The 25548-nt window shown below is 41.5% G+C and overlaps 1 protein-coding gene across 3 annotated transcripts in view; it reads left to right on the top strand.

Moving 5' to 3' along the window:
• The window catches only part of COL4A2 (collagen type IV alpha 2 chain), a 246965-nt gene that overhangs the window by 134782 nt on the left and 86635 nt on the right, over window positions 1-25548 (top strand). For all 3 annotated transcript variants that reach the window (XM_043535436.1, XM_037896774.2, XM_037896782.2), the window contains exons 5-11: window positions 17946-18080; window positions 18170-18214; window positions 20385-20501; window positions 22988-23059; window positions 24161-24196; window positions 24313-24375; window positions 24956-24991. In XM_043535436.1, coding sequence (XP_043391371.1) covers window positions 17946-18080; window positions 18170-18214; window positions 20385-20501; window positions 22988-23059; window positions 24161-24196; window positions 24313-24375; window positions 24956-24991 — 504 coding nt within the window. The remainder of the gene's footprint in view (window positions 1-17945; window positions 18081-18169; window positions 18215-20384; window positions 20502-22987; window positions 23060-24160; window positions 24197-24312; window positions 24376-24955; window positions 24992-25548) is intronic.

The following is a 25548-nucleotide window of genomic DNA, read 5'->3' on the forward strand; positions in this document are numbered from 1 at the left end:
TTTACGAATACAGACTAACACGGCTGTTACTCTGAAACCTATTTTAATTCCAATATTCTAATACAGTAGTTTAAAATAGGTTCCTAACATTCTCCATTGTATCTTCATTTTAATTTTCAAAAGAGCTTTAAAAATTTTCTTTTGTTTTTTGTTTAAATTTTCTGCATATACATATCTAAATTTGGAGGGAGGGTTGGAGCTAGGTGGAAATACCAAAGAACTGCCCAGTCATCTTCATAGTACTGTTTTTCATAAAGATAAATGTGTTATATCTTATTGTTGCCAAACTGTTTCTTATTCTTTCATATAGCATAGGAGTTTTTTCCCCAGCATCAAGCAAGTGGACTTTTTCCTGTGTAATAACAAACACATACAAATATTTCACATCTGCCCCACACACAAAATACTTACTCAGACATAAATGTTTATGAATTCAAGTTGTCACAATCACAAAAATTCAGGAGCTGGACACGTCTGTATAAGTAACCAGTAAACTAAATTGGGGAAATATGATAAACCACCTGTTTCATTCAACTGAATAAACAATTTCGTTGAGTGCTGAAAGGAAACAGGATTTAGATAGCTGAGAATGGCGTTGTCCAGTGCTCACCATAGTTAGATAATCATGCAACTGTCTTCTGTATGATGCTTCATTAAAATTCTTCCTTACTTGAGTAATCCCCATGGGGCCATGAGAGTCTTAATTTTTTGGAATTCATTCCATTCTTACAATGTATCTAATATGACCATATGTAGAAACTAGAGATAAAATCAGCCAGAATCTCAGAAAAAAAAACATGCAGACAGCTGGATTTGTATTTTTCTCCATAGGATTTGGGTGAATACTTGTTCAGCTACATATTGCATTAAACTGGCACAACCAGAAACATGTATTTATGTATTCACAAACAGAATGTAAGAAGCAAACACTTTTAGGTTTATTGATCTAAATTAATTTATATTATAACTCTTTGGAGTTACTACACAAATTAAATTGGCCATTGCGTCTATTAGGAAAATGAGTAAGGTCGTTACTCAAAAGAGAATTCTAAATGCTTTTCCAACTTTGCTTCCCCTTGTTAAACTCTGTTCTATTGGATGCTCTTTGTTTCAAATGTTTCCCATCCTGAAAATATCACAAAATATTTGCATGTGTTTAACACTAACCTGAGTTGTCTGAAGTACTTCTGTTCATATCTCCATAAGGAGACAAGTAACTGTAAATGGCAGAAACACTTAGTGGGGTTGAGTCTATCAGAGTCCTATTCTATCCATAATAACCAGTCTTCATAGCTCTCCCATCAACATAATTACTCCACCTCAACAAGAGGTGGAAGCTATGTTGGCGGGAGAGCGTCTCCTGCCAATATAGTGCAATGTAGACACTGCTTTAAGTTGATGTAATTTATGTTGCTCAGGGGGTGGTTTTTTCACACCTCTGAGGACATAAGTTACATCGACTTAAGCGGTAATGAAGACAAGCCCTCAGTGTGATTATCAGTGTGTAACTTTCAGTGGAAAATGCATTGGCAATTTTAGATGTATTAAAAGGCAATCGTGCAGTCAATATTGGTATATCTATATGATGAAGTAAGTCAAGGAGGATGCCTCTTATCTGTTTTAGAGAAGCATGGATTCTTTATTGGATTGGGTTAGGATCATATACAAAGATCAGAAGACAATATCCCAAAGGAGAACAAATACATACGTAGGCATATATTTTTTAGACTTCACAGAGAGAAAAATATTTCAAATCTATAGATCTCATAAACTGATCATTTTGAGAATCTGAAAGAGGATTTGGAAAGTCAAACACAGTCATATATTGTTTGCAGTGGTTGTTATCCAGATATCGTTGAGGTTCCCATTCTTCAGTCTGTCCAAAATCTCACTGTGAACTCAGGGGCTTTACTTGTATACAAAATGCCTCCTGGGTTTGTTATGTGAATCACTTTAAAGATCACAAACTTATCTTGTTCTCCTGTAGGCTCTCCAATAGCATAATGATGGGAATAATCATAGAATCATAGGACTAGAAGGGACGTCGAGAGGTTACCTAGTCTAGTCCCCTGCCTCATGGCAGGACTAAGTATTATCTAGACCATCCCTGACAGGTGTTTGTCCAACCTGCTCTTAAAAATCTCCAGTGATGGAGATTCCACAACCTCCTAGGCAATTTATTCCAGTGCTTAACCACCCTGACAGTTAGGAAGTTTTTCCTAATGTCCAACTTAAATCTCTCTTGCTATAATTTAAGCCCATTGCTTCTTGTCTGATCCTCAGAAGTTAAGGAGAACAATTTTTCTCCCTCCTCCTTCTAGCAACCTTTTATTTACTTGAAAACTGTTATCCTGTCCCCTCTCAGTCTTCTCTTCTGCAGACTAAACAAACCCAGTTTTTTCAATCTTCCCTCATAGGTCATGTTTTCTAGACCTTAATCATTTTTGTCGCTATTCTCTGGACTTTCTCCAATTTGTCCACATCTCTCCTGAACTGTGAAACCCAGAACTGGACACAATACTCCAGTTGAGGCCTAATCAGTGTGCAGTAGAACAGAAGAATTACTTCTCGTGTCTTGCTTACAACACTCCTGCTAATACCTCTCAGAATGATGTTTGCTTTTTTTGCAATAGCATTACACTGTTAACGCATATTTAGCTTGTGATCCACTATGAGCCCCAGATCCCTTCCTGCAGTACTCCTTCCTAGGCAGTCATTTCCCATTTTGTGTGTGTGTGTGTGAAACTGATTGTTCCTTCCTAAGTGCATTTGTCCTTGTTGAATTTCATCCTATTTACTTCTCACCATTTCTCCAGTTTGTCCAGATCGTTTTGAATTTTAATCCTATCCTCGAAAGCCCTTGCCACCCCTCCCCGCTTGGTACCGTCTGCAAACGTTACAAGTGTACTCACTATGATTTATAAGAACTTAGATAAGACTAATCAGAGGCATGATATTAAAGGACACCTACTATATTTCAATGCTCTTATTCTGTTTTGAATTAAAAAGGCAAGAGATTCCCAAATGTTTTCATAGTGCAAATCACATCTTTATAGACAGAGGGCCAGATCCTCAAAGGTATTTTGTCGCCTACCTCCCATTGATTTCAAATAGCATTTTAAAATCAGGAAGTACAAAAATATATTTATACATTTTATTGGGTCAGGCAGTTCCCTGATAGCAGGCAGGTCTCAGAAGGGCAGAGTGCCACCTCCATACTATTGTTACCCATTTCCACTGACCCCATGGAGGCCATCTCATTAGAAGCTGGACGTGTGAGTGGGGCATGGGGGTCAGGTCAGAGGGAAGAGAATCTGATGCTGGAGGGACAGTTCTGTCCACATGAACAGGGCTGCAAAGGTTAGAGAGCTTCCATACAGATACAGCTTTTCCAGGCCTGAGCTTTTCCCCTGACATCTGTACATGTCTGCGGGTTTGAGGAAATCAGTCCTTACACTACTCATTCGGCACAGGGAGCAGCCTTTTTATCACCTTGCTGAGGGAACAATGCCAGTAAAATTCTGTGGGGGGAACCTCATAACAATTCCTGTCCCCTGCACAGGTGATTCTCACATAGGGGACAACTTGGCCTACTACCATATCCTCATATTAAATCCAAAACAGTTCGCAACAAGTGATAGTTGAATGATCAAAAAACTATTTACAGTTCTGCTAGTGGTTCCCATCACAGAAATAATTACACGTTTGTTCAAATAGAAGAGAAGTATAAGATGGAAAAACTGGCATACTGTAGATTGTGAATTCCTATAGGGGTTTTAATTTTCACATACACTTAAACTCATGTAGTCTAACAAGCTTAACATTTTGGCCAGTTCCACAGTGTGGAAATTTCAACCCTGGATGGTTTTGGCGGAAAAAAAGTGTTCTCACAAATATAAAAAATGAACAGATGTAGCTATTGGTGCTTCCAACGCCCACTGACAAAAAACATCTGTGTTGAACTTCCTGAATTTTTAAGATCCTGAGAACACTCCCACACAGCACTGAAAAAAAGAAAAAAAAAAAACATTTTAAAACAATTGGCTGGCAGATCACTTTTCAGTTCTATTACTGAATGTTCTAATACAAACAGGTGTTGGTTGTTGTGTTTTCCTTAAGAGCTTAACTAACCAAGCAACAAGTTTATAGTTATTAAAAACCAAACCTCTGGCTTAACTGCCTGACAGGTTATTAATATTTGCTATGGCTTGTCAGAAGCTAAAATTCCTGATCTTGGGAATTCATTGGTCAAACAATTAATAATATAAGTGAGAAAATGAAAAATAACTAAATAAAAAAGGTTTTGGTGTAGATATTAGCAGATAGAAAAGGATAGAATTTCACCCTGCATCATACATTCCCTGAGTGTCTAGCCTTTAAAATTCTTTCAAAACCCATGTTGAATGAAAAGATTTTTTTTCTTCCTATTTTGGAAGCCTACTATATTGTGCTAAAAATGTCTGATACATTTATTATATTTCTATTTCAATATATTCATTCAAGTATATATCACTTTTTAGGCCCTGTGAGCTAAATTCTTCCCTTTAATACATCTCCTCTACTGCCATTGAAACCATGGGAGTTGTAGACGCACCTCCACTTTTATATCACATCCATCACATTAATATTTGAGTACTTCCAAGGGCAGATTTGGCAAAATGCGTATTAACTTGTTTTCTAAATTAATTTGCTGTTGCATGTCAACTGAACTTTTTTGAGTCATTTAATCAAATATTAATGAATTATTCTAAAATGGTAAATGAGTGTTATATAAACAGTCTTCAAAACTGGCAGTTAGCTCTTAGGGCATGTCTACTCTTCTAAAAAAAATGAGCTTCTTAACTGTGGTAAGATAAACCATATTCGCTAATTCAAGTTAAAATAGCAGTGAAGACATGGCAACTTAGTTTATAACTCAGACTAGCAGATCATGTTAAAAGCTCATAGGGCAGACAGGTTGAGCTGGAGCTGCTAATCTGAATTAAAACTGATCTCCTGGGTCTTCACTGCTGTTTTAACCCAAGATAGCTAACCTGAGGTAAGAACACTTTTTTGTTTTGCAATGTGGCATACCCTTAGTCTGAAAAAGCTTGCTGTATCTATTTAAATGGCAGCAGTGACTCAAATTAAACATTAGGTTTTATTTATTTGATAAAGACTCAATATTTAGATTGAACATGAAGTCATAATATTTAGATAACCATAAAGGTAAGTTATATCTTAGGTGGGGTTAACCAGTGAGTGGACTCCTTGCTGTATGACTGGACTCCCTGTTGCATTACTGTGCCAGATTACACAAATATAAACCAGACTAGCTACACTGATAGCATTTCTCCTTCCACTCTCGCAAACAGCATGTGCCTAAACTGGAGACTATGACAGGGGGCATTTATAGACCACTTATGCTGGCCCTGCACTGGAGGATTTCCTGTAGTGTATGTGGGCTGTATCAGGGAGCCAGAATCTGGTCTAGAAGTTTTACCAGGTATATTAATCTGCAGCCAATAGAAACTGAGATAAACTGCTATCTGGAAATGCTATAATTTAAATTACTCACTGTACTCTAAACAAAAAAGAAAAAATGTTTTAAGTGGTCGTGACATTTTCCATCTCATGTTTTTATGCTGAACCATTCCTAACGTCCAAGAGAACGTTACTGTTTTGCATTACAGCTAGTAATGTGTGTGGCACTGACTGACAACGTGGTTTAATAATCTGATGCATGTTACATTCAGCACTTTTTCTTACAACAGAATTTTCATGCATGAGTTTTATGTCATCTGCTCATCTTTAATGGAATAATAATCTTACATATTGTGCTCCATACTCCTAAAGCTTGGTTATTTAAGGTCAAATCTCTGTCTTTTGAAGTCATTGGGAGTACTGCCATATACTTCAATAGGATCAACACACCAAGCAGAGCTGGCAATATACCACAAGAACCTTATCTTAAATTTCTTGGGGGACCTGTGAGTTCCGGGAGCCAAACCCCTTACTGGTTCTGTAAATAGGAACACTCCCTCCCCATCCCATTTGCCATGAAATACCCTGTTGAAAACTTAGCATGGAAAACCTTATGGGGTTTTGCCTATCCTTGCCCCTTTCTATGGGTGTTTTGCTGTTTTTGTCCCAGTAAAATTGTTTAAAAAGAGAAGAACCCTACAAAAACACCTCAAAGCATTCATCCAAATACTTTCATGTATTCTGTGTATGAAGAATTTTTAAACTGAATCCTTTGAGTTCTTGACCTATAATTCCAATGTATATCTTCTTGTGCCAGTGTTTGATCTTCTAGGGTGACACAACAACTTCCTAGAAGATCAAACAGTTTTGGAAAACATGTCATAAATTAGATTAAAGCTTGGGAACAGAGAGCAGTACAAAGTTTTTAGTTTACTGCCTACAGAAGGGGACTGCGGCTTTCTGAGTTTTGGTGGCAAGCATTCTTTAATAGAGGTTTTTATGAAGATTTAATGTTTATTTCTTCCTTATTCGGAGAAAACATTCTGCGAGCTGAATCACTACTCTGGAATTCATGTTAATGTAATTTGGTTTCCACTGTCCCAGGAATAAATGTCCTATGTCTGGATGATACAGCTGAATGACCAGCAAATTATTACCATACCGATAGGCTAACCTATGTTCATTTGGGTTATTTTTAAATTTAATTGAATTTATATTTTCTTTATTCTCTGGTGTGAAAAAACAGCTTTTTTATTAGATGAGAGGGAAGTCTGTTTTTCAGGAGATAAGATGGGCTGTGAAATATTCAGACAAATAAACCTCTGTAAAACATCAAAGGGGAATTTAAGAATAGGGAAAGCTGCCTCTGTCATATTCTTTTAGGCCTACTGCATCTCTTAGAACTGCACCAATGTTGTAGAATCAAATGCTGACTTGTTCAAGAGAAATGTAAAATATTTGCTCCGTTTCCATTATCCGACGTGCAAGTTAGATCATAGAACATTGTCTTTCTCGAGGGCTGATGACCTACAGCACATGACGTCAGTAGCTGAATCCAGTTTAGCAACAGAATACGACTTAGAGCAGTGGAGAGCGGGAATACTAATTTTTGCAGGTATTTGATGTGAAGTTTAAAGCTAACTTGCTGCTGGAGAAAATAAACAAGATTTTTGCTCACTTCTCTAGAAAGGTGTGTCTTTCCCTTGAAAAAGAAGAAGTATGAAGCCTTAAAAGCAGAGCATTTGAGACATAATGGACAAAGACGATTGGTCTGATGAAGCCTGTGTGCCATAGTAAAGGCTTGGCCTCATCAGTTTTGGCAGTAAAAAAAGCTTTCATTTTAACAAAGTCTTTAGCCTATATGGTTTGGAGTGAAATGAATAAAAGCCATGAAGTTCTATTTCACAGTTAGTACAGCATTGTTAACTATTTCACAGCTTGTCACTTTAGCAAAAACATCCTACTTCTTCTGCATTCTGGGATTTAGTATCAACACATTTTTGTCTCGCTCTAACTTCTTACCAAGACAGTCTCAGAGTTCAAAATTAGGTATGTGTGTTTCCTAAATGTGTACCTTTGTTGTTTATGTACATTGTCAAAAATGATAATAGTGAGTGCCATCTAGTGGCAATTATTGAATTCTCATGCTTGCATTAAAAGTACTGAAAATCAAAGCTTAGGGGTCTTTTAAAATTAATCGTTATTCCTGTACTGATTATAAAAGTAAAAGTTTATGATGATCTAAATAAAAGCAAAGTCCGTGGGATTTTGTGTGTGTGTGTGTGCCCATGTATGTTTTCTCCTCAATGGTTGACATTATTAACAGTTGAGTGTGATTCACCATGAGTACAGTACTTAAATTTAACTTTCTGGTGGAGTTTTACTAAAGCTTATGAGATTGTTTGACCTTCTGGCAGCAGGGACTACAAAAGTGGTGGTTGTTTTCAAATCATTCTAAAACTAAACTTCAGATAGTTGAGACATGCCTAAAATAATTTTCCAATAAATGAGCTATTTATTATTCCGTTTATTCCAGAGCTATGAATTCCAGATGGGAACATTTTTGATTGCATATTCATTTTGTTGTTGTTTTGTGCTTTACAAAACACCTTGTTAATTCCATTGTAAGGTATAATTTCTTACAGAGAGAATTTATACCTAGGATAACTAGTGTAGAATTTAATGCATTTGTGATCCTGGGGCATAATAGTGTAATGCCCTCTTCTGTGTCACCATAAGTGCTGTGGTGACACAATCCCACTGAGTACCTGACAATGTGTCCAGCACAGCGCACAATCAAAGGCAAGCACTACAGATGCTTTCTAAGCCAGCCCTAGTGCTTGGTGTGTTCCCAGTAACCACTGATGTGTGTGTAATAGAAAAACAAGTTTTTAGTAAAGCTGAGAGGAAAGAAAGAGTTCACACATATACCCCTGGTGTGCAAGGATTGTGATACAAAAAATATATAAGTTATTTCCTAGGCTGAGAACCCCAAAGGGGAAAGATTGTTAGGGCTTAGGCCTCTTGTGCCTGGAACTGACTTTCCAGTGACTGGGCATTGTCTGTTCTCCCTGAGACCCTTACATTACATCTTCCCCTCTAGCTAGCGGTGTCCATAGTTATCCAGCGCCACACTTAAGGGCTCCTCCTGAAAGGGCGACTACCAAATTGTCTGGTCCAGAAGATTATTTCTAGCTCCCCTCTATGGGGGAGGCTACCCCAAAGCTGGAACAATCCTTAAACATATAGCCTGGTTTCTCCTGTTAATGCTATTTTTGGCAAAGCAAATGAACAACAGAGGTGTGCATTTACGTAATACTTGTAACAGCTTATCAAGGACCTACATTTGTAAATATATGACCTTGCATCAATGTAATTTTCATTCTCTGACAGGCTGATCTTCCTAGCTTTGGCCCCTTCTGAACTGCTCTCTGATTTCAGAGATGTTCTACTTCTGATCTCCTCTGCCCCTTCCTACCAGTGGCTTTCTACTAGCCAGGCTAGAACTGGTTTGCAGTGCAGCTACTCCTTCATGCACCCACTGGGATGCTCTTTCCTGAATTAGCCTTCCTCACCAGCTCTGACACTGTTTCTTTTCTTAATGACCCTTTCTACTCCCATCCCTAGTGAATGGCTTTCTATCATGTTTGTTGCCTCCCCTCCCACTGGACCAGCTGTCAAACGACTTACTAGCATTAGATCTGTGAGTTCCCTACCATTTCCTTCTCCCAGCCATCCTTCTTACAGTTCTTATGAAGGATTATTTTTCTCTCCAAATTTCTAAGGCCCATCTGACTGTCTTTCTTGGCAAGACTAAGGTCTCAGATAAGCACCAAGGAAATGGTGGAATGCCTTTACATATAGTCAGTGTCACAGGAAGCGAGATTTCTCTTCCACAAGTGACCCTTTAAAAAGTTCAGGGCATTAACCTGGTCTCTTCTCTCCCACCCTAGGATGATCTGTGACTATAAGGTAATTCTGTTGTGGGGGAGAATGATTCATCAGATTCACTACCCTGGCTTTATACCAGAAAGTGTTAAAGAATAGACTTACAACAAAGTATGATGGAGCATGTTGTCAAGTATGGTGAAGCTATGACAACTGTTCTAATTCTGTGTGATTACTGCTCATCATTGGTTAAATGCCTCCTCCCTACCCACAAGCTGTCCTGATTATTTGTCTCCTCCACATATGACATCTTGTCTTTAGGGTTATAATCGCTTTTGGAGCAGAGATTGTCATTTACTATAAATTTGGACAGCACCTAGCACAATGGGGTCTCAACTTGGTTGGCCTCTAGTCACTACCACAATGTAAATGTTTAATAATAATCATAAGTGTTCCTTTGTTTAACTTTTTAAATTTAGCAGTGGGGAAAGCAAACTTCACCGCGTGAGCTATCTTCTTCTTGAGTGGTCCTAAAAGAATTGGAGGTTAAAAAATGTCTAAAGCATATGGATATGCAATATAACTTTGGAAGTCTTTTCAGGCTTTTCATAATTCTCTGGGGCTTAATTATGGAATGCCAAGTTATCACTAAATTAAATCACACCCCTGATAGCACTTTCTTTCATGTACCTCATTTACTGAACAGGCACTGATTTGCGTCAGACATTGCAAACATTTTCTGGGAAGAATTCCCCCAGGCTTCCTAGAATTTCTGACCTTTGCTCCTTACTGTAAATAGATTCTGCACATGCCTGTGTTGGACAATTTAATTGTGTGAGACCTCTTCCAGTTATTTTAAGTCATGGGAAGAACATAGCAGGAATTGCCTACTTAAGGAATGTATCCTGCCATTGATGACTGTTTAAATCATCTGAACAGGGATGTAATTTTTATGTAAGAATTGACAGAGAAGTAAACCCCATTGTTAATCTTCAAGGAATGCCATTTTCCTAAGGGTTTTTTTGCCTTTGCATATCCCTCTCAAAAGTAGTTATTAGATGATGTGATGCACACTGTTTTGTTAACCTCTTAGTGTGAACCCATGAATCTACACGTGATGAGGAGTAGGTATATGTAAGCTATTTTCTGAAATAAAATCATTTCACCTCAGCAATATTTCAGATTGCTATCCTAGAGAGGGTGGTGGACAATAAAAAATGTGAATCAGACCTGTACGTCAACTTACCACTAGTGTCATTATTGAAATTGCGTCCAAAAAACCTATATTAAAATAATGTTATGGTTGCAAAGTCAACATAATGGGTGCAAAAGCATCCTATCTTGATTTGAAGACATCAGGAGATGGATAATCCACCATGTTCTATGGTAGTTTGCTCCAATGATTACTCACACTCACTGTTAAAAATCTATGCTAGTATTTAACAATAAGGGTGATTAACCACTGAAACAAACTACCAAGAGAAGTGGTGGATTCTCTACTCTTGAAGTCTTCCAGTCAAGACTGGATGCCTTTCTGGAAGACATACGTTAGTCACATACAAATTACTGTGCTCAATACAGGACTAACTCGATGCAATTCTGTAGCCTGTATTATACAAGAGGTCAGACTAGATGATCTAATGGTCATTTCTGGCTATAAAATCCTGTAAATGTATAAGTTGAACACTCAAAAGTTAGGAAATGCCAGAATAAAGGTTGCCCATGCAACCTTAATTCACGCCCCTTGTGGGTAAGCCTTATGACACAGTCTTTAATTACATGATTACATACTATTTTTCCTGTAGGACCCACGTCTCATTCAGTGAATAATTTATCTTCACAGCACTATGATGAAATTAGGTGGTATTATTCCCATTTCAAAGATGAGGAACTGAAGCACAGAGAAATTAAGGCCAAAATTGTCAGAAGTGTCCACCAATTTGGAGTGCCCAACCTGAGACACATAGGCCCTGACTTTTTAAAGTACCTAGCAGTTTTATAGCATACTATATGTTTAAAGCACAACACCAGTTGGTTTCACCTGCTGTTGTGAGTGCTCAGCACCTCCTCAAATCAGAGCCCAGGTATCCTATGTTGGGAACCCAGGATATAAGAAAAACAATTAGTGGCCACCTGTGCAAATTTTGGTTTAAGTGACTTACTGCTCACTTAGAAACACTGGCAAAAGCAGAGCTAGAATCCAATTCTCCAGGATGGCATTTAACGTCCTTAACCAGGAGATCATCATTTCTCTTTCTGCAACCCCCTGCTTCATTTACTACACAACTTACAATTTCTGCAAAATAAGGGGTCCTACGGACAATAGTCTCTTCCATTACACAACACTGATTCATCCCCAGAGCACTGTGCATTCTGTGCACTGAAAGAGGCAGTGGTCCTGTGAAAAAGATAGTCTGTGATCATGTAGTTAAAGACTTTTCTTACCACATATGCACAAAAGGGCCAAATTAAGGTTGCATGGGCAACCTTAATTCTGACATTTCCTAATTTGAGTGCTTGACTTTGCAACCTTAACATTCTTTTAACATAGATTTTTGAAATGTAATTCCTAATATAACTCCCTCCCTTCCAAAAATTCTATTATTGATTTCTAACTTGGATCATCATCAGGGTTTGGACATTTAGATCTACTGCACCATTTGAGCTGACAGAGTAACTGAAAGCAATAGTAGGCTGTATCCTCTATAGAGAGTAGGCACTAGGGAAGGAATGAGACACACACTTATGCAATGGGTTTTACAGCCTGTTTTCTGGCAGCAGGGGAATGTAAAGATTTAGGACTCTGGTTAAATTCCAGATTCAGAGGATAGTGTGCTCTAATGCTTGTAGAACTTTCTGCTCCTGTCCCCCAACTTCTCTCTGTCCTACTGTCCTCATCCCAGCTCCCCCGCTCCTTGCCTTATGCTCCTCCTCACTGCAACACTAGTTCCTTTCCCCCTCCTCCAGCTCCTCACTACCTTCTGGTTCCTGCAACCACACCTCCACTCTGTTCTACCCCTGTCCTGTCCAGCCCACATTCTTCATGCTTCGCATTACAGTGAGGCAGCTTCCTCCTTCTCCTCCATACTGCCTGGATGCCAGAATGGAGACCTTGAGAGCACAAAGGATCCAGTTTTTCTGCTCTCAGCACTGGTGCCTGGCACCACAGTGGTGCCTGGCACCACAGTGGTCCCTGGCAGGCAGAAGGAGCAATTGCAGGGGAAGCACTGGTCAGCTCCTGGAGCCTTGAGCTGGAGCGTGCTCAACGTGGATGGAATCTTCACAGAATTTTCTTACCAAATTCTAACAAGCCTCTACTGAGCATGTACAAAATGAGATTTTTATTGAAAGGTTTATACCTTGGCCAAATTTGGGTGAATTTTCAGGGACATCACTGTAGCCCTTGCTACAAAGCATGAAGGTGCTAGAGCAGTGGTGGGACACCTGTGGCCCACGGGCCGCATGCGGCTCATCAGGGTAGTCTGATTTCAGGCCATGAGACATTTTGCTGACTTTGACTGTCCACAGGCATGGCCCCCCATAGCTCCCAGTGGCCACGGTTCATCATTCCTGGCCAAAGGGAGCTGTGAGAAGTGGCGCAGGCCTCAGGGACGTGCTGGTCGCTGCTTCCTGCAGCTCCCATTGGCTGGGAATGGTGAACCGCAGCCACTGGGAGCTGCGGGGGGGCCGGGCCTGCAGATGGTCAGTATCAGCAAAATGTCTTGCGACCTGCAATCAGATTACCATGATGGGCCGCATGCGGCCCGTGGGCCACAGGTTGCCCGCCACTGCTCTAGCACCTTTGTGCTTTGTAGCAAGGGCTGGCAAGCAGTAATAATAAAGAGTAGTAGTACCACTCCGTGCTGGCATTATTATCTTGTAAGATGGGCTTGGGGGACAGAATCAGTATGAAGAGGAGGAGTGAGATCACAAGCTAATTTTAATGAAAGCAAACTCCATGCCAGGGAAAAGCTGAAAGGCCAGCAGAGTTTCTGAGTGTCTGAAGTCTGAAGATTGGTTATGTTTCGAAGGAAGTTGAAAATAGATGACCCCCCCCCAAAAAAATGAGTTGCAGTATCTGAAAATGTTGTTCCTACTTTGTCAGCTATTTAAAACATGACAGACGAGACCTTTATTTGACTGAAGCTTTCTAGTTAACAGGTGTCCACATCTTTGGTGAGCAGCACCAGGGGTCCAATAAAGGAAGTGGAGAAAAGATGGATGTAGTGTACAATGCAAGTTACATATTGGCAAAATAAAGATGCAGACATCAGTGCATTGTTACAATAAGGCTGTATTCTCCGAAGCTAACTCTTAATCTCATTAGACTAGGTCAGTGACCCCTCAAGGTTTAATTATAATACTTTTGTTGTACATAATAATGTATAATGGTGAGCAGCCCTGACATGAGATAGTGTGTGTAAGACCCCCTCCTTTCCCCCGTGAACAAATCATCGGAAAGGTAGCAAGGAGAGGTTGAGGTGGAGGCAGGGCCATAGCCCAGCGCCCGCCCCCCTCCCCCCGCATGCACGTGGAGCAGGACTGGAGCACAGGGTTGGTGGCGATGAGCAATCTTTGTTATACTAATGGAAAGACAAAATTGTGCCTTCTGTGATGCTGCCACGGGGGTGGTGTGCCACCACACTACCCCCTACACAGGGCTTTGTGCACATTTTGTGATCTGGTCCATTATGAGCGTTTTGTTGGAAGTTGTAATTAGATGTTCAAAAGGCATTCTATCTGCAAGCCTGGCGTTTGTATGTTTACCTCCTTCCCGTGGCTGACTAGACTGTGGAAGTTACTTGGGTTAGCCAGGCTTTCATTTATTTCTGTGGCTACACCAAGTAGCATTTTCCATACATAAAATCCATTATTTCTCTAACTGTGGCTTAATTAAAAGATCCATTTCACTAAAATTGCTCAAAATGTAATCTGAAACTTGAGCTAACTCAGGTGATGTGACTATACAGTTGGATTGTGGATTGCAAACTTTGTTTGCATGGTGCTCTGCTTTTTCTAGCATGTGATTTGCATCTACTTTAAGAGATTATTTGAGGCTCTGCCTTATGGCTTTTTATGGGGTTATTTCTTTGCAGTTATTTAAACATCAATATTTAATAAAGCATTATATTTTTTAAGCAGTGTGTAGCGAGGTGTAAACTGGGCACCTCTGGTTTCTGCCGCTGCTTCCCTTGTAAATCATTCAGGGATGCCTCAGGTTGATACAAACACCAGTACTCTTTGTTCACAGCTTTTTCCCACCACCACCTTACTATCTATGTACAGGTTTTTAACAGCCAAACTTTGCCAGCAGCAGACTAGAGGGCAGGGCAGGGCAGGGCAGGGCAGGGCAGGGCAGGGCAGGGCAGCCCCCGTCCCTGCCTATCCCTGCCTGTTCCTGTGTCTGGCCTTTCTCTTTTCCCTTCCCCCTCCTCCTCTGGCTTCCTGCTTGCCAGCCTTTATAGCCCCTGGCTGATTAGGCTGGCAGCTGTTTCTCGTTGCCAGACAGGCACAGGGCTCTTCAACCAGGCCCAATCTATTCCTCTTGTTTGGGCCTGAAGTGGCAGGGGGCAGGTTAAGCCCTCCTTACTCAGCACCCTGTCATACAGTGTTTATAAATTTAAACAAATAGTTAAGATATTTCTACAAGGTCTGGTGTTGCATTGGTGTATGCACCTTGGAAGCAGAAGAACAGGGGATATGGGCACTTACATCTATACAAGGAGACACTACTGCTTTGGAAATATCAATCAGTACCCTGCACAAGCTACTCATGGCATGTGACCACCTGACCTGACACCTATGCACCCAGAGTTTATGCCATAGCATATAAATGGGGAAAGGTATGGTTGAGGGCATGTCTCCACATTCCTGATCCTAGAGCCCACCCTCCTGTGTGTGGATCTATTATAGTCATTCTGCTGTCTTTGTAGATAGAGACACACTCAGGGCAGGTAGGAGTGAGCAGGATGAGGAATTGAGCTGCCTCTTGCTCAGGTGTTTGTTGGTCCCTTTGTCCATCTGAGCAACTCCCTCATTTTTTGCCAGTGAAGTATCTGGCCCTTAACTTATATGTGTATTTGTTTCTATTTATTATGCTGACACAAAAGAAGGATTCACATCCAATAGCGAAATAATCCCAATTTTGCTTCACTGATAAAGCAGACTTGCTCTAAATGATAGGACATTGCATTACATTCTTGTCAAGTTGTATGTATAGGATGGAAGCTGTTTCACTATGACAATTTAAATATTTAGATCCATTGTATCCTTTGGCACCGCTCCTAAGTAATTGGTTATGTTAGATTAATTGAAACAGGGTAGAAAATAAGGTGCAAAAGATCCATACTGGTGATTAGATCCAGAGGAATAAAGTGTAATACATCTGTAAACCATCTCATTCCTGACCCCTTTCCAAGCAGAAATTGTACTGAATTTTGCAGATGTTTTCATTATGTCAGCTCCTCAATATGGTCTGGGCTGAAATAACATAATGGATTTCCTGTAGGGAATTTAGGTTAGATATTAGGAAAAAGTTTTTAATTGAAAGGATAGTTAAGTACTAGAATAGGTTATCAAGGCATGCTGTGGAATCCCCATCACTGGAGGTTTTTAAGAACAAGTAAGACAAACACCTGTCTGGGATGGTCTCATATTTGGTCCTGCCTTATACAGGGAGATGGATTAAATGACCTCTCATGCTCCCTTCCAGCCCTACATTTCCTTGATTCTGTGTACAAATCATGCTCAGACTTTTGTGGTGGGGTGAAAAAGCCAGTTCTTTAGCCACAAAACCTACCTGCATGATGATATTTTTTTTTTCTGAATAAGCCATAGTAGAAGGGAAAAGCCTAATTTGAGTCTTGATCAATAATTGTGAACAAAGTGAAAACAAAGATATATGGAAGATCTAAGAATAATCATTTATGATTGATTATTTTTATACCACAAGCATATATCATATTTTGGTTGGGAGGGTTGTTTTTGTTTATGCTATTAAAGCTACTGGAGTGTTTCTCTGAAGGGCTACAATAGCCAGAATATAGTTATGAACAGAGGAGTGAAAATGAAAAAAGAAAATTTGTGAAGTATGTCACACAAGTCACAAGACAGAGCCCATAGTGTAAAATGAAAATAAACCAAAAGATTGCCTAAAACTCAACAGCATATTGTTAAGCATCTTGACGACTTTCTGGATCCAAGAAAGTGATCCAGTATCAGTTTTGTTTCTTTTCCTTTCTCTAGCCCAGTGGCATTATGTGAAAATGGCACCAATATTCTTCACAGGACCAAAAGATTGGAATATATGATGTATTATAACCTTATGTATTTTATCTATTTGGGGGGGTGTGGTTTCAGAGAAGTGAGGTGAGGAATATGTGATGGATCTGTATTATACTAATAATTTCATTCCGTTTGTACACACTTGTGTATATTTTAGTTGTATGGTTTGTAGGATGCCTTGCTACAGTGCTTAATTTGTACCAGGGCTTTCCAAGGCTGCCCTGGGTTTGGCAGTTCATAGCACCGGCACCTCTGGGCTTGCTGCATCAGTTATGAATGTGAAAAAATGGCTAGAGCCCCAGCACCTAATTGCTTGAGCCCCAGCTCAATTTCATTACAAATTGATCACTGCCTTTCTGGATGGCCTGTCATCCTGATTAAGCAGATTTCCAAGTTAAAAGAAGATTGTTGTTGATTATTATATGTTAAGTGCTCGGCACTACACAGCACACACAAAAACTGTAGTCCCTAAGAAGCCATTTTATATTTGGAATGGTTCTCAAAATGCTGTATGTCACTAATCTCCAACCTGCTGATTCACGTGACTAAGTCTCAAAGAGATCTTTTCCCCGCAATTTGAATTTAAATGTAATAGAAGAGTATAGTGCTAGTTGGTTTTTGTTGATCCTTGTGATTCTGCCAGCCTCAAGAGAATGAATTTTAAGCAAAGTTTGAAGTGGCCTGAATGGCATCATTAATGCTGTTTTGCTGAACCAACTCTGGAAGAGATTCTTTTGAGGACGGAGAAACCTTTGATCAACTCTTCAACCTATGTGATTACCATTCCTTAGCTGAGTACCTATTCCTATATGAATCCCATCTAATCATCTTCAGGCATCATAATTAAGGGGAATTACCATCCCAAAGAAACAGAAATTCCTGCTGTTAAGTATCTGGCTCAATTTGGGAGAAACATCCCAATTAAGTGGATTTCACAATTAAGTACATCTCAGTTACTTGGAGTGCACTGTAATTGGATCTGCTTTGGGCCTTGCTCAACAGAAACCAGCTCTGTTTTTTCTGCAGATAACATTCTTTTCATAGCATAACAGTGAATATTCTAGGATGAGTGCTGTTTTATTTTAAAGCATTTGCTTTGTCATACACAATACAGTCCCCTGTTGTATATTTCTATGTGTGTTGCTGTCACATGATGTTCACCAAAGAACCCAGCCTACCAGAGTAAGAAGAGTTGAGTGTTTTTTTTCATCTGTTAAGAGGATGGGAAGATTCCATTATAATAGAGATGAACTGGTGATCCCTGTGTATTACAATCATTCCTGAAGAAATGCCTTTATTGCTTTTCTCAGGGTCAACCAGGACTACTTGGACCTCAGGGATTCCCTGGACCACCGGGATTAATGGGTATCCCAGGTTTAGAAGGTCACAAAGGTCACAAAGGTGAAAGAGGGCAACCTGGAGTAACTGGACCAAAAGGAGAAGTGGTAATTTCAAAGCTTCACATATTTCATCTAACATCTAAAGAAGAAAATAGTGGGATAATTCTTGCTTTAATTGTGTTGTCTCATTTTAGGGGCTAAGAGGAGTAACTGGTTTCCCTGGTGCAGATGGTGTTCCTGTAAGTAGTCACTCACTTCATTCGTTAGATATCAAGGATTACTGAGAGTTGTTTACCATTCACTGTAAACATTTTTGCCTGGACTGAAACTACCCCACTGAATTAAAACCCATATGTCAAATTCTGAACTCGGTTACATGCAGGCAACCCAACTCAAGTCAGTGAGACTTGTTAAAATGAATGCAGTTGCAGACATATAACTGAGAAGAAAACTCTGCCTTGTCTATCATCATCACAGATAATTAGGATTCAGTTGCTGCCCATCACAGAGAAACCCACAAAAAGGGCTGAAAAGGAGGATGTTTGTAGTGTGTCTATAGGGGTTGCTGAGCTAAGCATGCTCTTCTGCACGAGAGAGGTGTGATCCATGTACTTAGTCTCCCCTCATCGTGCAGTGGAGGGGGACAAAATCCTGTCCTTCATTGTTTCATGCTTGTAAAGTGCTTTGAAAATGTCAGTGGTTATAAGGATGCCGAGTGGTTATTAATTTTATTTGTTATATGTTGTGAGTAACATGATCTTAAAAGCTTTCATAGGTATTTCAGTACTGTAGAACTTCGAATAAATTCTCACTGTCTGTGTAAAAAACCCACTGAAAAGTCCTAAAATGAAAACCATAGTCCCTTCATGGGAAAGAGTTCAAAGTTCAGCTTACCCTACTTTACATCTTGTGGCATAAAATAATAAGCAAAGAAATCTGAGTCACAGGAATCCCTGGACAGATTTCCCAGGACTTCCTTTGCAGTGCTCTCTGACATCAGGGACTTTCTCTACCACCCACACATGCACATCCACATCCACTCTCCTCTAACCCTCTTTGCTTCCAGCAATGTTCCAAATCTAGTTTTAGAAGATTCTCTCTCTCACTCACACTCTTTCTTCCTCTTCTCTCTGAAAACCAAAGATGAAAGGCTCCTTCCCCTCCACAGTGGAAGCACTGCAGCCAAGGGTCCTTGTGAGTCCATGCATACAACTTTCACTGACTTCAGTGGGGTTTGCATACACACAGCTGATGTCCATGCAAGAGGAGGGTGGTGTTCTGGCTACACGAAAATTGGGCTGTATTGGGACACTTGCCTGCAGTGAATCTTAGATAGCTCCACCTCTTTCCTCCAACCTGCAATCTCAATGTATCCTGCCTCCCCCTGCTGTTGTTTCCCAACCAGCTGTCTCAGGCCAGGAACCAATGGTGACTATCTGGAAGTAAATAGGAACTGTTGTGAACCCGAGAGTGGCTCAGTGCAGAGATATGAGGCTAATGGCCAAGAAGAGGGAGGTGAAGATCATGAGGCCGATGAATAGTGGGAGAATACTGGTGCTTAGTGGGGGCAGGCAAGCAATTAGGAGTTTTCTTTCTGCTCAGATGAGGGAACAGGAGTGGAAAGGAAAGCACAGCTCCAGCTGGTGGAGAAGGGAGAAAAAAGATGGGGTTCTGAGCATACTTGGCTCCTATCTTTCTGGTTGCAGTCTTTCATAGAGTAGAGAGCAGCTCAAAGCAAGTACATGATTCCTCTGATTCTCTTTAACATTGATGAAAATCAGGAGTAAGTAACGGCAGTGAAATTAATGGAATCACAATGGAGTACATCCAGTTTAAGGGAGAGCTGAATCACGACCAGCTTTTCTCTCCCTTCCAATACCCCAAGAGGCTGATAGTGGTACTTCCACAATGTCACATACCCCTTTGGCTTGAGCTGCTTATTTTTCTCTCTCCATGTGTATGTCACAGCTGCATCATGACACCCAGCCCTGTTCCAAAACCATTGCTATGTTTTTTTTCCTCCTAGAAGGGAAGCTGTTCAAAGCCAGCAAGAAACCCTTCTTCCCAGTCTTTTACGCCGAGATACTGATTTCTGCAATAATCCCAGCCCTGATACTCCCTGTATAAGAGCCCTTAGTTGGTTTAGCTCTCTGTTTAACAGAAAGTGCATTGAGCATAGCTTTCTTACCCTTTCCTTTGCCTTTGACTTTTTTCATGCTGTCTGGGGCATCTGGTTCAAGCTGCAGCTATATAAAAAAAGCACTGTCTGTGTTTCTTTCTTTGAAAATTGTAGTTTCCCATGGCTCTAAGCCTTGGGCTGATTATGAGAATGTTTAAAAACTATATAAGCACTGGAAAATGAAAATTAGGAGCAGATGGATAGATAAACACATTTTTTATTCTCTACAGGGTCATCCTGGTCAGCCAGGATCAAGGGGGAAACCAGGTCACGATGGCTGCAATGGGACCAGAGGTGATGCTGGTGAACAAGGAAGTCAGGGGCCCAGTGGTCAACCTGGTTTCTTTGTAAGTAGCTGAAAGAATGAACTTAAATTGATTATTTTGATTAATTTAAGTCTAGTATTTTCAGGACTGAAATGGAAAAATCTTAAGCGGGACTCCCTATCCACTCTGTTTATCTCATGTTTTAACTATTTTTTCTAATGAGTTTTAGTAGTGCTTTTGGTTTTTGACCCTCTGTTTATCCACAGAACACTCCACTTACAGGGGATGACCTAACACAACACCCATATGGATTTGCCACAGAAGTTAGTAATGAAAAACTATGAAATTCACAAAGGTATGGAGGGTCTACTCAAAACCCTCTCCATCATATAAGTCCCACAGTGAAGTGGTTTGAGGGAACCACAAGGTGGCTTCTGTACTCTATCCACTAAAGAGTAGCAGTCATAACAATAAATCAAAATTTTGAGGAAAATTTTTCACAATTTTTTTTCACAAAAACAGTTCATTATTTAGATCTAGTGGCTTTACCAACCCACATAAGCAGCATTGCGGGACCACAATCATTATTCCAGCCAATAGACTGGACTATGCTGAGGTCCCACAACTTAATTCTTAATTAAGGGCAGATTTCTTTGCCTGCTTCCTGCACAATTCACCCACATGATCCTGATGATTTCATCTTTTTACATGTAACATGAATTTCCACCATTAGGCATGGTCACTGTTCACACACTGTAGTGTGTATATGCATATGAAATTGCTGTTGGATATATTTCACAACTTCAGATATGCAGTGGTGAGCTGGAGGCGGTTCGCACTGGTTCATGCAAACCGGTTGTTAAATTTTGAAGCAGTTTTAGAACCGGTTGTTAACCCGCTTCCCTGCTGGGGGCGCTGAGGCTTTGATGGGCTCCGGCCGGAAAGTGATGTAATTCCTCCTCCGGCCGCCAGGGGCGCTGCGGGAGCCATGTGGTGCCCTGCCTGCAGCCAGCCCTGCACCCCCTGCCTGCAGCCAGCCCCCGTCTCCAGCTACCCCCTGCCCTGCCTCCAGCCACCCCCGCACCCCCTGCCTGCAGCCAGCCCTGCACCCCTGCCCTGCCCGCAGCCAGCCCCTGTCTCCAGCCACCCCCACACCCACTGCCCTGCCCGCAGCCAGCCCCTGCCGCACGCACCCACTGCCCTGTCTACAGCCAGCCCTGCACCCCCTGCCTGCAGCCAGCCTCTGCCGCACCCCCTGCCCTGTATCCAGCCAACCCCTGCCGCACGCACCCCCTGCCCTGCCCGCAGCCAGCCCATCTCCAGCCACCCCTGCACCCTCTGCCCTGCCCGCACCCGCCCCTGCCGCACCCCCTGCCCTGCCCGCAGTCAGCCCCTGCCTCACCCCCTGCCCTGCCTGCAGCCAGCCCCCGTCTCCAGCCACCCCCTGCCCTGCCTCCAGCCACCCCCGCACCCCCTGCCTGCAGCCAGCCCTGCACCCCTGCCCTGCCCGCAGCCAGCCCCTGTCTCCAGCCACCCCCACACCCCCTGCCCTGCCCGCAGCCAGCCCCTGCCACACGCACCCGCTGCCCTGTCTACAGCCAGCCCTGCACCCCCTGCCTGCAGCCAGCCTCTGCCGCACCCCCTGCCCTGTATCCAGCCAACCCCTGCCGCACGCACCTCCTGCCCCGCCCGCAGCCAGCCCATCTCCAGCCACCCCTGCACCCTCTGCCCTGCCCACACCCGCCCCTGCCGCACCCCCTGCCCTGCCCGCAGCCAGCCTCTAGCTCCAGTCAGCCCCTGCCCTGTCTCCAGCCAGCCCCACATCCCCTGCCCTGCCCGCAGCCAGCCCCGGATCCCCTTGCCTCCAGCCAACCCCGCACCCTCCTGTCTCCAACCAGCTCCACACCCCCTGCCCTGCCCGCAGCCAGCCCTGCACCTCCTGCCTCCAGCTAGCCCTAGCCTCCAGCTAGCCCTGCCCCACGCCCCTGTCTGCAGCTGGCCCCACGTCCACTGGTGCCCTGCAGTTCCCAGGGCAGTAACCCTGCACACCTGCTTCAATGAGGGGGGCAGGGAGCAGGTGGGACCCACATCTGCACACCCTAGGGTGACCAGACAGCAAGTGTGAAAAATCAGGACAGGGGGTGGGGGTAATAGGAGCCTATATAAGAAAAAGACCACAAAGTCGGGACTGTCCCTATAAAATCGGGACATCTGGTCACCCTAGCACACCCCCAGGGAGTGGTGGGGACCCACACATGTGAAACGGAGCTCATTTCTAGTTCAGGCCCATCTTTTTGAAAAAGAACTTTAGGCAGGCTTAACATACATCCATATTTTCCCGGACAGGTCCGGCTTTTTGGTTCTTAAATCACCGTCCGGGAGGAACTCCTCCTGGGAAAATACGGACGTATGGTAACCCTGTTGGTAGAAAAAATACATACTGGGGCACATCCCTTAAATCAGAACTTTTTATAGGGAACCAGTTAAGATTTTGGCAGCTCATCACTGCAAATATATAAATAGTCCTAGATGTGAAAAGCCTTTTTCTTTTTGTCTTATCAATTTAGGGAATCCAAGGACCAAAAGGTCAGAAGGGGGAACCTTTTGTAATGACTCCTGAACTAGCAAGCAAATTCAGGGTATGTATCTATCACTTGTGAATTGATGAGCTCTCATGTGCAGCGTCTCTTGAATTTGGTAGAGGGGTGGGTTTTTTTCCATCTTTAAGCCAAGTTTCTGATTTTTCTACATGCATTTTGCAACAGGGCTGTTACTTTTCACTCTCCTGAGTATTATGAACCCTAGCTGACTTCCAGGAAAGTGGGGCCTTTCCAATTTCTTCATAACAAAGAACCTCCAGCTACATGTTGACTATGGGTGTGCTGGAAATTATTTTTGATAATATGTTAATAGGTATCTTGTATTTTTCAATCAGAGAGTATTTTTTTCCTTCTAGAATAATTCTGAAATCTAATAATAGTGGTAATAATTAATCATTTGTATTAGTTCATTTCGAGTATCTGATACCCAACAGTTAGATAATGACAGCCATACACCTGTTAGGTTTACCTTGCTCCATAAATCGTCCCACTAACTTCAGTGGAGATATTTGTGTAGTAAGGAACTGTACAAAATGAGGAAGGGTATGTGAACTGTTGTCCCAGAAGGTTTTTGGATCAAACTTCCAAATATATTTCAACATGTTCTACAGTCAAAAATGTGGTTTTTAAAGTAGTATGCTCCAAATGTTTTCTGTGTTTTAAAAATGGAAATGTTCAAAGAAACAATCATTTGGTACTGTAATTCTAAATGCAATGTATTGAGAGAATCCTCATTTAACTAGTTTCTTTCAATTCAGGATACATACATATCCTTGTTGGACGTCATCTAAATTTATAAACTGGGATTTCCAAAGGAAGTTAGGCATTCAATTCCCATTTCATTTCAACTCCCTTAGCTACCTTTTGAAAATCCCAGCCATAATATATATAACTGAACTGTACATAGAAAGTATACAATTAACATGTAATAAAATTGAACTGATTTTCTATATCAATATTTATATTGAATTTATCTTTATTTAAACTTTTTGTGTCATGTTTTTATGCTACGGTCTGATTATTTAAAATAATTGATATGACTGAAGGAATGGCTTTTTAAAAATCCCTGAGCTAGAAGATGTATTGTTTAGTGTCGTACACAGTACTTACTGTGTCTTTAACTATTTTTGTCTTCTTTAGGGAGAGCCTGGTGAGCCGGGATTGTTGGGCTTTCCAGTAAGTTGCTGTTCACCAAATGTGATGATTTATCAATATGTTAATAATAGCAGCTACCAAAACAACATCCATTATTGGTTTGTTTCATTTTTTTAAGTCATTTTTGGTATTTCTAGGGACCTCAAGGTGCTCTCGGTGTTGTGGGTTTAATTGGTCCAACAGGAAATCCAGGAAGACCAGTAAGTATTTTTAAAATATGTACTCTATGAAATTAACCTGACAGAAGTATCATGCTAACAGGACCTAATTTTTTGTACGCTCGGAGCTAGTAGTTGTACAGTAGCTAACAGGTTTAAGTGTGACAACTAGGTGTCGTTAAAGCCAAAGAGGGCATTACATTTTGAAAGTGAAAGGCAGTATGTGACACTAATTCTCCAGGGATCAGCCTTGCAAAAAAGAATCAAGAACTTTCAGCATGTGTCGCCTGTATTATTGCAATTATATTGTCTTGTGAAAACCACAAGTTCCTACTGAGCTACAGAAGTAATTCCACTGGCTCCAGGTAATTAGCAGCCTCGTATCCCATTAGGGCCAGGAGGATGATCAAATGCGCTAAGCTAGCATGTTTCAATATCATACGGTACAATAAAGGTAGTTAATATATTAAGTATTGTTGACTGTCTGAATGCTAAATGAATACAGTACGTTCTGAATGTATCATTATGTTTCACATGTAAAGTGTTTGATGTTCTCAAAACAGTATTAATAGAAAAGGCACTAATAAGAGGTAATTTACTCTCTGCAATTGTATTTGTACAGGGACCACCCGGGCCACCGGGACCCCCAGGACCACCAGTAAGTCTTTCTCTGAAGAGCTGTCCTTATATATTTCATTTTGGGTTCATAGGGTCTGAGCCAAGTCAATGGACAGATATCACTGACCTCAGTTGATGTGCTCAGTCAAGCCTTTAATTATTACAGAGAGAAGAGGTGGGTGAGGTAATATCTTTTATCGGACCAACTTCTGTTGGTGAGAGAGACAAGTTTTCGAGCTACACGGAGCTCTTCTTCAGGTCTGCAGACTATAGTGATTACAGACATACCTAGTAAACTGAAGATGTTGTGAGTTGTGAAGCCCAGGGAGAAGGGTGGTTTCAGAACCTGAGTTCCAGCCTCAGTGCACCTTCAAAGCATTGTCTATGCAGCTATTTTTAAAGCACTAGTGTGGACCAACTAGCTTGATCTGGGAGACTCATTCCCACTCACTTCAAAAAGATTTGTAGACATACCCTTTAAATCAACCTTATGAAATCTTCCCTGGGGTGGTTAAACCTGCTTTAGAGCAGATTACACTGCTGGTGTGAGCACAGCAGTCTCCCCAGATCAAAGAATCTGTCCATATATCTCAGATT

Source organism: Chelonia mydas, chromosome 1, assembly GCF_015237465.2.
Source record: "Chelonia mydas isolate rCheMyd1 chromosome 1, rCheMyd1.pri.v2, whole genome shotgun sequence".
Classification (NCBI taxonomy): Eukaryota; Metazoa; Chordata; order Testudines; family Cheloniidae; genus Chelonia; species Chelonia mydas.